This window comes from Ambystoma mexicanum, chromosome 2p (assembly GCF_040938575.1).
Source record: "Ambystoma mexicanum isolate Mex_15411 chromosome 2p, UKY_AmexF1_1, whole genome shotgun sequence".
NCBI lineage: Eukaryota > Metazoa > Chordata > Amphibia > Caudata > Ambystomatidae > Ambystoma > Ambystoma mexicanum.
This window is the reverse complement of record NC_090923.1, coordinates 796955124-796969004: the sequence shown is the minus strand read 5'-3', so window position 1 is coordinate 796969004 and position 13881 is coordinate 796955124. Positions and strand designations below refer to the sequence as shown.

General features: G+C 48.2%; 1 protein-coding gene across 3 annotated transcripts in view; it reads right to left on the bottom strand.

The window, feature by feature from the left end:
- NUMBL (NUMB like endocytic adaptor protein) overlaps nucleotides 1-13881 on the bottom strand; it is a 300123-nt gene that overhangs the window by 36775 nt on the left and 249467 nt on the right. For all 3 annotated transcript variants that reach the window (XM_069644461.1, XM_069644463.1, XM_069644462.1), the window contains one exon: nucleotides 623-763. In XM_069644461.1, the coding sequence (XP_069500562.1) occupies nucleotides 623-763 (141 nt within the window). The remainder of the gene's footprint in view (nucleotides 1-622; nucleotides 764-13881) is intronic.

The window sequence follows — 13881 nt, the reverse complement described above, 5'->3', positions numbered from 1 at the left end:
AAGGTTTAGAATTAATCTTAACTGGGCAACCCTCCAAAGCATCGTTCTTTGCCTGCTAAAGCCATTACAGAAAAGGTAAAGACCATATGCATATGAGGCTTGGTCCCACCCCAAAAAAAGGGTCAGTCCAACCCGAACTGCTATGTCACATCCCTTCTGCACGGGACCACAGGCATCCCCAGATGAGTCTGGAACACTGGCAACCAGCAACACCTGTTGCGCTTGCCCCGCGGCTCATTGCAAGCACAGCACAAGATCTACCTGAAGGGGGTATCTGACTTATTTGGTTCCTGTGGTTATTGGCTGGGAAAGTCAGGGTTCTCAAGCACACCGACCGAGATCTGGAGGTCTCTTACACTGTTGGTCATCTGCCCCCCTAAGTCTACGGGGAAAGGCTTGCCCCATCTCCTTTCCATGTGAAGCAACCCAGATAACCACCTGTGCCCGGGTATATACAGATTGCGTTTACAAAACATAGACTCTTATCTCTGACATGCCCTCTCCCGCAGCCCGAGCTGACAGGTCCTAGCTTGGTACTAGGCACGGATGTAGTCATCGGCACACCGATAGAAGGATGAACACACACACAGTGGGCGGCTAGAGGGTCGGAGGAGCTACTTACGGAGTCTTTCAGGGCCATGAAGCAATGGCAGATCCAGCGCCTGGTTGTTCCGTCCCGGCAGATGTAGGAGAAGGCCTTGTCGAAGTTCCGATCGGGTGCACAGAAGGAAACTTTTTCAATCGTCTGATCGACTATCAGATCCTGAAATGGAAGAAGAACCCAGATGAGAAACCTCCTTTCAGACTAGCCCAAGACTATTCAGGTGGGACAAACACAAATTGCTAAACGGTGACACAGCACAGAAACCAACTGAGCTAGCAATCCCTTTGCCCATTACTCCAAAGCCAAGAGTCTCGCCTTTTACAAAGGAATGCCTAGCCTGGAGCCCAGCAGAGTGCACTGGCAACAGTGTCTGCAGAGAGGTGCCCGGTTTCTGCAAATACTTTTTAGCAACGTGAGCTCATTCATTTCCGCCTGTCAATTATAGAGCACATTACTTCCGGGTTTGGCAGCGGAAGAGAGATTGCTGTTGCTCCTCTGTCACCTGTACCAAAGTGTAGCACAAATAGTTGCGATCTCTTGTTCCAAAACCACCTTCCCTCACCCGGCGGCGCTGCCTGGAACACAGGACACTCAGGCCTCTTGGCAGGCTTCTCCAGCTGGCAAGCAACACTGCAGGGGGAGTGTCTCTGGCATTCAATTCACGCTCAGCGAATTGCACACATAGAATTCCCTTTAAACCTTGCCTTAGGTGGCCAGCAGACTGGCAGGTTAGAATGCAACATGGCCCCTGAATGAACTCTCAGCATTTATGAAAGCACAGGCTTCATTGCCATGTCCTGAGAAACCGGAGAGCAGGAACACAACCCTCTTCATCAAGGCAGAAGTGAGGAGTCAGCTCTTCCCAAAAACACAAAAGCATTTTGAGTGAAGAGAAGGCTTTTATTTGACAGTATTTCCAGCTTGATTGCCTCTAGGTGCCCTGCTGTACAGCTGATGTTGTGTTAATCGGAGATAAAGTCTAATGCTCTTCCAGAAACACTGTACATGAACAAAGCGAGAGTAAGCAGAGCAATCCCTCTACAATGTGCAGGCCAATGATTGGTCGTAATTAGTGGGGATATGACATGATCCAAGCGGTGAAGGTGGAGGAACATGTGAAACATTCACTGGGGGCACTACAGACTCATAAAACACAATATACACATTAAAACAATTGTTATGCACACGCGTCCAAGCCACTCTACAGATATTGGGTGTAATCATACACTTTTACTGCCTAACAAAAAAAAAATAACTACTGCCAAGAAATGAGCAAAAAAAAGGGAAACAGACACATAAGGAGCCTATCCCACTGCTTTCACCCACAGAGCTCCTTGGGTATGTTTGGCCTGGTAGCACACACAGATCCACAGGCAGAAACTACTGTTATTACTGCCTGAACTCAAGAGGCAAAAATGCATCTTGTAATGTGCACGAATAACTGGGTGCAAAGACATTCTCACCGGGAATGGAAGTGGCTTTTTTTGCTTCCTGAGAAACAGGGAGTAAAATACTCCCACTTCAAAATCTTACCTGGAGCAGAGCGTCTAATGGCTGGGTAGCGGAACGAGGGGCTTGGGAGGATGATGGTGTCACTGAAGACCGCTGTCTCTCCCTGGGTAGGAGCTGCTATAATGGCAGAACATGTATAGTGGCGATTGTCTTGCTGTCTCAGACCGCGGGGAGCAAGGAGTCTAACCGGAGGGAGGGAGATAGGAGGGTATGAAAGAGGGAGGCAGCGCAGGGTGGGAGAGGGAAAACGACAGGGCGGGGAATGCTTGGGAATGAGAGAGCAAGGTGGTTAGCACAGAGCGAAAAGAGCAAACTGAGCCAGATTGAGGGATAGCCAGCGACAGTCAAAGAAGCAAACTGGAAGCGAATACAGGAGGAAGAATTTGAGTTGTATACTACAAGCCAGGCAAAGAAGGCACTGTGCCCCTGGAAGGAACGCATGCTGGTTCTCTACATGAACACAACACACCACCTCTTGCTGGTCAGGAGTGAATGATCACGTACCAAAAGCTAATGGCAAGCGCAGATTGTAAGGGCCCAGCGTAGCAAGGAGAGCCACTCTGCATGTAGGTGGAGATGAGTAGAAGTGGAAGGTTGCAGAGTGCAAAGGTTTCAGAGTTCAGTTCTTTGTAGGATGAGGGTCCTGAGAGAGTAGAGGGGGCGCCCAAGAGGAGGCTAAAATAGTATTCAAGTTGGCTGTTGACAAGCGTGAAGGTCAGGGTTTTCGGTGAGGTGGAGATGTATTTGGGGCATAGTCAGTTGGCTCGGGCAGCCGTGGCAGTAGATGCTGGCGTTATCCATCATAGAGGACCCAAAGATGATGATCTTTGTGGGCAATGGGGTGAGGTCAAGGGGAAAGTAACGTTGGGAGATTTGGGAGGGGTGAGATGTTGGGAACTTCCAGGTAGAGAAGTTCACTCTTACACAAATTGGGTCCTGGTGGTATCAAGACAGTTAAATATACCAGAAGATAGCTCTGGCGTCATGAAGAATAAGACGATGATGATGATGATGATGGTGATTTGGGTAGGTGGTCGAAGAAGCCCAAGCAAGAGATTAGTTTAATGGTAAAGGAGGCAAAGAGTGTGACGAACAGGGGGTCAAGAACACTGAAGAACATCAACTAGGAGAGGGGAATCGAGGGAATGAGTCCCAGTGTTCCAAGAGATGGAGAAGGACCAGTCGAATTGAGGCGTTGATCCTGTCAAGGCATGGGTCACAGATGGAAATGTAAGTGGGTGGGAGAGTGAGGGATTATTGACAGTGCTGAAGATGGAAAAGGGATCTAGAAGTGTAAGAATTTAGCCTGACAGCAGTGGTTAGGAGGTTGGAGAGGTGAGCGCCATTTCCATGGACTGTCAGCTATGGAACTCAAATTGGAGGGGATCCCAATCTGTTCTTCTGTTGGCAAGTATGTTGTAAATACTACACAGTTCAGAGTAGAGCAGTGGGGGAGGAGGAGATTAAGGCGATAGCCAGCCCAGTTACTGGGGTCAGCAGACTGTTTTTTTCCCCCAGATTAGTTGGACAGTAGCTATTTAGTACCAACCAAGGGAGGTCCAAGAGCAAAGTAGTAGGGGCTGGTTTGAGGTGCCAGGTTCTTGATGGTCCCAGAGGGCGTGGGTACAGAGGATGGGTTGGCAGCCCAGAGGATGATACAAGTTAAGAGAGGTGAGCAGGCAGGGTCTGTAGGTATAGCCATGAACCCTTCTTTGCTAGTTACGCAGAGTGGGTAATTGTGACGGAATCCGTTTGAAGAGGTGCCTGGTTAGCAGAGATAGGGGGGCGATCCATTTCTAAATGATAGCTATAACATAGATGAGGCCGGGAGGTGGGGGGGGGTTAAGCACTCAGTCAGGAAAGAGGTTTTGTTGCAAAGTGATTGGACCTTCCATAGGTCAAGAGTAACGGTAGTGGTAGGAAGGGGAATCAGAACTCCTAGACAAGATAAGCGAGGATAGATTCATTTATAGAGGGAACAGTATGCAGAGTGGGTGATGCTATTACCTCACCCATTGCATCACTTTTCCTGCTAAGTGTTCATAGAATAGAAAGGCTTAGGGCTTCCCGGCCAGTCAGTCACAGCACCGGGGCCTGGCGTTAAGGCACTCCCTTCGCTCTGGCCCTACACCTTGGGCCCTAGGCTGTTACTGGCCTGTGAAGCCCCCGGAAGGGAAGAGGGCGCTTAGCGATGTATTAGAAATACCATTAGCCAGAGACCAATTGCACTGTGGGGGCCAGGTCACCATGGAGATCCCTTGATGCCAATTTGCGGCGAAAAACAGCAGAGAACAAAGCAAAGGCAAGGGAATTCCAGATCCCAACACGGGTTCAAAGAGGAATTGTGGCCTCCTGAGGTTTTGTAGTGCCAATGTGAAAGGGTGTTTTATTCACGCCAGACAAGGAGTCAATTTTGAGAAAAAGCCCCCAAATGCAGCTTGTCTCGTAGGGCGAGGGCCCCGTACTTCGAGACTACAATGGTGGGATTAGGCCGAGTTCCAGCTTCTTAATGCGCCGCCAGGAGAGCATGAGTCAACGGCCAAGGACGGCCTTGGATAAGTGACTTCCAACCAAAAGGACAGAGCGATTTTATGGCCCGTAAAGCACTTGAATGTGGCCCAGCTGCGGTCCTGATGGGATCCCCCTGATTTGCACAGTCGACCAATAATGGCACAAAGGCAGTAAACACTGATACGTGGCGAAGGGCCAGAAGGGGGCCTGGGAGGGGGGGATCCAGGAACTGCTGAGCAAGGAGTTCTTCCGAGGGAACAATTGAACCAGACTCCCTCCTCACGCCCGCAAGCCCAGGGCTCTGGCCAGTTCGTACCCACGGCTTCTCTGCATGGCCTGGCGGGCTGCTTCATCCACTGCCGACCGCAGGAATGAGGAACGGCCGGCAGTGAACCCTCCCGTCCACAGTGGCGAGCATTGTTGCTGACTGGGGCGCCGAGAGGACTGGGCCTCCTGTGGCCTCAGAGGTGCCCCCACTGGTGGAAGGAGGAGGGAGGGAGGCTTCAGTTTCCCTGAGAAGGCGAAGCCAAGGGCTACTTTCTTACTTTGCATCTCGTGGCAAAAAGGCCTGAAAAGCACCACAAAGTGAAAGTCCTTTATCTTGATCGGTTTTGGGGGATCCTGGAAAATGGAATCGTCTGATGAGCACATTGCTAATAGAGTGCCTCGATAACCGTGGCACATACAAATCGACTGAAAGATAGCACAACATAGTCATGGTAACGGCAGACTCCACGGCTTGAATTGATAAGTCTTGTAGCTTTGGGGCCTCTTAATGGATACACGCCATCCTTTCCAAAAACGTTGACGTGTCCTGCACTGAATCTTTATGCTAAGGGTGGTAAAAACAGGGTTAGCAAGTTCCTGCACTGAATCTTTCTGCTAAGGGTGGTAAAAACAGGTTTAATATGGTCCGGCACTGAATCTTTCTGCTTAGGGTGGTAAAAACAGGTTTAGCAAATTCCTGCACTGAATCTTTCTGCTTAGGGTGGTAAAAACAGGTTTAATAAGGTCCGGCACTGAATCTTTCTGCTTAGGGTGGTAAAAACAGGTTTAGCAAGTTCCTGCACTGAATCTTTCTGCTTAGGGTGGTAAAAACGGGTTTAATAAGGTCCGGCACTGAATCTTTTTGCTAAGGGTGGTAAAAACAGGTTCAGCAAGGTCCTGCGCTGGATCTTTCCGATAAGGGTGGTACAAACAGGGTTAGCAAGGTCCTGCACTGAATCTTTCTGCTTAGGGTGGTAAAAACAGGGTTAGCAAGATCCTGCACTGGATCTTTCTGCTTAAGGTGGTAAAAACATGTTTAGCAAGGTCCTGTACTGAATCTTTCTGCTGAGGGTGGTAAAAACAGATTCAACAAGGTCCGGCACTGAATCTTTGTGCGAAGGGTGGTAAAAACAGGTTTAGCAAGGTCCTGCGCTGGATCTTTCTGCTTAGGGTGGTAAAAACAGGATTAGCAAAGTCCTGCACTGGATCTTTCTGCTAAGGGTGGTAAAAACAGGTTTAGCAAGGCCCTGCATTGAATCTTTCTGCTTAGGGTGGTAAAAACAGGTCTAGCGGGGAGACGGCTAGGTGAGGGCCTGGTAAGGAGTAGTTTGACCAGTGTTGGAAATGGAAAGAAATGACTCTGGGATTTCAACTGTGCCCGGGTGTGGAGGGAAGTTGCAGAGTGGAGGCAGTTTGGGGAGTGAGTGGTGGGGGGGAGGTTAATTGTTGGGGGTAATGTACTGGATTCATGGCAGGCAAGTGACAAGCTTGTAAAAAAAAGACACAGGATTGAAATAACACTGTTTTATAGAGATGACTTCAAATGTGCACAAAATAAAACAGCATGACAGATATAATTGAGCAAAAATAGTAGGTTGCTATCTTTGTTTTGCCCATTCTGACTGTAAGCCTGTGAATACCAGCATTCAAAGTAATGTGAGTGTAAACAAGTCTCTTGAAAGAAACCGTGAAATAAAATGTACACAAGATAACCTGTTTGTAGTCATCGTGTCATACAGCAGGCAGCTTTATAGATCCCTCCGATTTCCAATCACACAACTTTTTACATCTCATAAGGGAAGACCTATCCAATCACTGCATTGTCTGCAGCCTTATAAGATTGTTTTGAGTTTAAGCATATTAAAATGGGACAAACAAAAATACAAGACATTGCAGAGCTCTTTTGAGCTTGGAATGTCTCAGAGACCTGGTAAGAGCCAACTAATCTCCGTGGTGCAGGCAGGGTGGTGTAGTTTAGTGGCTTCAGCCATTGTTTGCCCTGGTTTCAGAATCCAAGTTGTCAATATGTGTTGGATTCCAACTTGGGGAAATCCAGCTTAATTCCAGTACAGTGGATAGGTCAGCAGCAACGTGCGCGCCTTGGAAGCAAGACAACGCAAAGGAACACAGGTTCGATCCCCGGGTCTGCGCTTAGAAACCTCTGGGTGTTTAAGCGCGTTATAAATACGCAACTAAGACAAAAAAAACAAAAAAAAAACGATTCCTGTAACAGAGCCTAGATGCCCGCTGGCTGTGTGAGCACTTTAAAAATGCAAAATAAATAGTATGATTCTAATAATGTAAGAAGCCTTAATGGCAGTGGCAGATTCCCCAATAGGCAAAGTAGACAACAGCCTATGGGCCCCACTCCTTTCAGGGGCCCTGCCAGTGCTTAATTTCTGCTGGTGTTTGCCGCGGCTGAACACCGGCACTCTTTTTTATAAACTTCTCAGCTGAGCAGGACAGCTGTCGCCAGCAGCAACAAGCAGAGGCCTTGGTGCGTTGCGCCACACTAGCATTCTGCCAGGGCCCAAGCGCGCAGACTCAGTAAGTCTTAGACACACCCTGGCTGGTGCGCACGGGCAGCAGGTGCAGGACCAGTAATCATCGGAGGCCCAGCGCAGCGCCGGCATCAAAAGGGAACCTTTTTTCAGTCCTCTCTGTGTTGGAGTCGCTCGGCTTGCTTAAGGTAGGTAATAATAAAACCAAATGTCAAGAGACTATTCCGTTTGCGGTGTGCCATAAACACGATTAGTTGTACTTTCATACGAGACACGTTTCCAAGTGGCTGTTGTACATATGGCAATACTGCAGATGGAGGACGCCTTTACAAAATGACGTCATTTATATCGATGAGGGTGAGCCAGGAGCTGAGGAGCACCGTGTCAGTGCATAGGTGGGGGAGGAATGGTAGCAGTGAGACACACACAATGTGGAGTACACGGCACCAAGATATGAATTCGATATTCATAAATTAGGCTGTTTCTCGTCGGGGTATGTATGGTAAGGTGCAAGTGCCCGTGGATGGCAAACGATGCCCCGTTAGTGCTACTACCCCCATGCCAAATTTTGTATCACACAGGGAAGGTAACATCGCCAGCCAGACAGGCTTTCAACTCAGCCTGCACCGGGCTACAGTAATATAATACAATACCCTTGTTTTAGTCAACACATCAAAACCTATTAACATTGTTGGTTGGTAAAATGAAAAAGGTATTAAGAGATCGTTTACGAGGGGGACCCCGAAAATTCGACTGCCCAGGGACCTCCACAGGGTTTAATCCAGCACGGATCGGTTGCGCTCAATCACCCATGCAGAAGTCGAAAGCAGTTGAGGGAAATTCACCAAACACTTAGGGCCTCATCACGAGTTGGGCTGTATCCCGGCAGTATTCCCGCCGGGATACCACCCGCGCGAATAGCGCTACCACCACCTGGTCTGGCGCTACTAGTGCCAGATCACGGGTTTGGCAGAACGGTCCTTTCCCATTCTCCATTGGGCCCATTCAGGAATTCCCCATTCCCCATTGGGCCCAAAGGGAATTTTCAGCGCGACTACCGTCAGCGGTATTACTGTGTGATAATTGCACTGAAAATCAGCAAATTTGCAGCGAATTTACCCCGAGCTAAGACATGTTAGATCCTCAACTTCTGCCAGGACATGTCAAATGGGTGCCTGGCATGATCTTCATTTGCAATGTATAGAAGATGCTGCTCTGTTCATCGTCATAGTAGTCATTTCAGGCGCGCACATGGAGCACTTTTACAGAAAAGCACTGGCAATACCGGATCAGCCACTAGATGGCAACACTACGCACATCAGGAGCACTTTATCAGGTGTCAAACTAGAGTGCCATTACAGTAAAGGGTAAATTTCATTTTTTTTTTTAAATATATGATTTATTTGGAGTAATTGAAGGAAGAAAGCAAAGTGGGAAGAAAAAGAGGGAGTACAAGTGGGGAAAAAAAGAGTGACCGAGGCAGAGTTAAACGCAATGCTTCTAGCATTTTGGCGTGCAAACACTTTACTAAAAATGAGCGTACAACCTGGTATGTACCCACAAACATTTAATGTGGATAGCTATGCCATAATATAATCTTACTGAAGGAGGATTCTCTGCAATGATTTTCATTTTTTAGAATGTAAATAAAAATAGGACACAGTTCTGAACTGAAACACTATGGCAGATTAGGGTGTGACTGTATATTATATTGTATAACCTATATCAAGCTGGAAAGTGGATCTTCAGTTTTAGCATTCACTAGATCAACAGATTCCAAGATCTTTTGAGAATTGGGTCAATATCAATCTTTGTCTAGACGTCACACCTAGGATGGCCAACTATCCCCTATTTTGGGTAACTGTCGCGTTTTGGAGGACTTTATCCAGTGAAAGTCTAGCCTCTATTCATTCGACAGCCTCAACCCAGGGCTCCTTTTTGTGCCGGGAGGCTGAGCTGCTGCCACCTCTCTTAATGCTTTGACAGCCGGCTTAATTCCAGTGCTAATGCTTTGTTCATGGGGTAGTGATGGTCATGTTTACAGTTAAAAGAGCGTGCCCTAAGGACAGACCATAAACATTACAATTAAGCCTGTTATTAGAGCGTTAGAGCGTTAAAACCCATTCAACAATTGTTTAAATAACAATTGGGGGCGGGCCAACAATGACGTCATCGCCGATGTGTGTTTTCCCAAGTGTCCTGCAAAATGTTTTTAGAAAGTTGGGCCCCCTACGTGAACTTTGCTCTTGTGTATGGATGGCAGGCTCACCCGCCTCATTGTTTCCCCTCAATGCTAGGTACCAGTGCTTAATGGTTTGGTCATGGGTCACCTTAGTATTTTTGGAATGCTGTGCCGTTGATGATTGGGCAGGCTGCTCCGGGCAACGCCCGTCTCCAGTATTAGGCACGACAGGGTATGCATATTGCGGTGTTTGCCTCCGTTGGCTGGCTTCTTAGCACTGATAGGCTCCTTACATACTCTAAGATGCGGAAAGGTCGCTTTAAAAAGAGTAAACCCTGTTAGAGGGCATCTCGTGGGAATTACTGGATAAAAGTTTCCCTTCGAAACAGTAGTGTCTAAAGTGCTTTCTGTTTTCACCGACCTGAGAACCTCATTGCCTGCGAGTGACATTCAGAGGCAAGTGCACCTTTCAACGTTGAGGGCATCACTCCCCGAAATATGTTCCCATACTCACTGGCACTCACCCTTTGCTCATTAGTCTTAGTGGCCAATTCCCAAAGAGGTTACTGCATGAAATACGGACTTATTCTTCATGTTACTCCTGGAGAGACTATTTAATTCACAAAGATGCTATCTGGAGTAACTGACCCCGGGTCCCAACTTTTTATTTTTGCTGTGAGGGCAGAAATTCCCACACCGAGCGAAGCGAGCGAGCCATACCCATCCTCGGGTCTAAACAACCCATTTTGGACCACATTTTGCAGCAAGAATTGGAGAAAAGAAATATTTGTATTTTGTCTTTTTTGAATTTATAACGCACACTGAACAGAATGAACTCTATAACGGTGCAGATGACAATCATAATAGATAGAGGATATCTATTGGATTCATATCAAACCCCCCTAAAAAAAAGAAGGTTATCGATCTAAACAGGAAGGTCTTAAGAAGTGAGCTCATAATCCTCAACTAAGTGGCAGAGAGTTCCACAGCTTTGGACCAAAGACAGAAAATCTTCTGTCGCCCCGTGAATTATATACTGAGTGAGAGATAGCCAGGAGGTGACCATCACTGGAGCATAGCCTCGCGGCCTTTACAGACAGGTCGCAACATGTAACATTTCAGCAACAGTCGCTTAACGTGCAGAGCCGTCTTTCCTCAGCATTCTGCTTTTGGATCTCCCTCTGCTTGTGCACCTGTCAAACAGCTTTGACCTGTGCACCCCTTCCCTTCCCCATCCACCCTGAAATGACGGCGCAGGTGGTCCGTTGATGGGGGCGCCTTTCCACTTTGAAGTGAGCAGCACTTGCTAATTCTGCAAGATGTGTGCCAAGAGGAGATGGTCAAACGAGCGGTATTTGCTAACTGCCACCTACCCGTTTTACCTCACTCCCCAATACAGGTGTGGAGATATAGTGCAAAAGAAGACCGATGGCAGTATATGCAACCGGACTGCAGATGCATTTTCACTCTAGTCTCCAGAAATGTAAGTCATTCGCCTGTACAGAAGGGTGGCAGGCACGCTTCCCTTTAAAACAATAAAAAATTATCTGAAATTATACTTTCGTGCATTAAAAAATAAAATATATATATATATATATATATATATGCTGGACTATACTGTACATTAACGTTATGAGCTGCCCAGTGTAGAAATAGAGGAGGTCTTCGCCTTTAGAGTAGGTCTGTCAATCTGACTCGCAATGCTGCTGCAGCGGCGCGCAAGTGCGTGCTTTATGCCCTTGGTGCTCTGGCAATCAGGTTGCTTTGTCCATGAAACCTCGCCTACTGCAAACCTCTTGGAACCATACCCATACCCCACACCGTAATTGGAAGGTACTGTACTTTTGCAACTTTGTAGTGTTCCAAGGAACAGCTGTTGCTGCTGCCCAACTGTAGGTTGAATCAGCCCTGCTGGGATTCGAACCTGTGGCTAGCTACATGCATCTGAGCAGCAAGCCCTGAACTCACTGAGTTACTGGATATGATCTGGATTGGGAACTCTGCAGCTTCTGGCTGAGCAGTAGGAATTTACAGCAGTGTGCATCTCCTCATTAAGCGGTGTTCGATGTTTAGCCAGAAGCGTCATGCTTTCCACCTGCACCCAATTGCAAAGCACGGATGAGTCATGCATGCCTTTTTAGAAAGAGACCGCTAGATAGGGCCCTGATTGATGCAACATCTATGTCCAACTTTCTTATGTAATCTTCTTCCCCTTCTAAAGCAGCACGTGCTCCTGAAGCCTTCTGCTTAGGTTGCACCAACTCCATTTCACCCAATAGCCTGGAGTCCAACTAAACGGGGTGGGGGGGCACTGACGAAGTGCGCTCCTACAACCCAACCTTCTGCTTCGCACAGCTCACACCCTCTACCTGCGGCCGGTCATGGTGTGGCTGTTGAATTTTGCCGATTGCCCTTTGGCCAGTTTAGTAAAGGGCAAGTCCACCTCGAGATGCCAGTTTGTGAATACTGGATCTCGATGTGCCAATTTATATTTCATCTGTGTTCTTGGCACTAGCGGCTGAACCGCCTGGATGAAAACTGTTGCTGGATACGGAAATCCCCAAGCATGGTGAGGAACGGACTAGTGGTCTACCTAAAATAGGATATGTAACCTGTGGCTCTGCAGATGTTTTGGACTACGAATCCCATGATCCCCACCATTGACTACACAAGGCCTCTATTCCAAAACATTGGTCGAGCCACAGATTACAGGCTTCTGGCCTAGGAGGCCCTACTACCTCCAACAGAAAGATTGGTTTCTCCGGCAACACTGCTTTGCTCGGATCCAAAAGGGGGGGGAACCTCAAACAGTACATGACATTGAGGTGCGGGGTACGGCTGTGCAACGGTCACTTGTCAGAGGCCGTGCCCATAGTCAAAGTACACCATTTTACATTTCCAGAGGAAACCAGACAATGTTGGACTCAACCACTAGAAGATATAGACTGTATTACTGCAGCCATCTTTAGGAGCAACTGGGCCATGCAGCCTCCTGCACAGCTTCAAAATGACAAGCAGCAGTGCATTACTTTCACGAGGCGTGCGTCCTGCACCATTGGAGCATCCCATATACCCAAAATCCCCACTAAAAGACCACACGAGCAAGCAAGGGGTGGGGGGGGAGAGCCGGCAGCTGCTGCGCAGCACCCACGAGCCTCCTCCACCAACACAGTAGCAGAAAGCAAGGCTGGAAATAGCCAGACCCCCGAGACCACAGCCGCTGCACAACCACCACCCCCCAAAACAAACAGGCACACCAATTATTTTAAAATACCATCATCACTTTCTGTTCTGCTGCAGGCAGCAGAAATGTCTGAACGGGGATCTGTGGTCCGAAAAGGGAAGGGGGGGCTGGAGGGGGGAGAAGCAGAAAGGCTGACCGTGGCATCTTTTCAGAGGATGCTGCGCAGCGTGAAACAGGCAAGGTGCGGCCTTCCCAGAACCAGAGCCTGACAGAGGCCCAATGACTCTTTCCTTTGGTAATCCAGTGGCTTCCTAGGCTGGGTTCACCCCTCGTGCTCAGGTTAGTGAGGATTCGACAACACAGAAAGTGCTATCAACTTGCAGTGAGGTCTGGGACTGAAATGCGGCTGCACATCACCCTGGACAACGGCACGCTTCAGCAGATCCAGGCCACACTGGGGCATAAAGGCGCAGAGTTAAGGAAAGATGGAAAATTCTCAAGTGGATGGGTGGCCCAGCTGCTTATAGGAGATAACTTGAGCTCTCATAAATGTAGGGTCTTGCAGGTAGAGGGTGGGTGAAAAGAGCGGTGATGCCCAAATGCAGAGGACTAATGTGGGGCAGTGCAGGGAATGGGGTGGAGCAAGACGGAGCCCTCCTCCAAACCCCTTTCAGGGCATGCAGTACTGGAGCCTGCATTCAGAAAGTGCTGAAGCCTCAGATACAGTTCTGCAGCTGTTCACATTGATATATATGTCCTGCGTTTTAGAGACATCTCTTTATTAGGGTGAACATTGTGACCAATCAAAAGGAACAAGTTACTTACCTGTAACTGTTGTTCTCCAGCATGGGGTCTGGCATGGATTCACATGCTCATGAATATTCCCCGTCATCAGGCTGGGAATCCTCGGTAAAGAAAAAATCAGTATCAGTTTCGTTTCTGATCTGTCTTTCTTAGTAGTAACCAATCACTGATCTCTGCGTCATACTGACCACAGCCAATGACTGCCCTCTACCTAAGCCCCGCCTCTGGCAGCCATATTCGGATTTGGTAGCACGTGAAGTGGCAGTATGACCAAGTGAAAAGCCGCAGAGGGGTAGGCGGGAGGGTTCGCATGTGA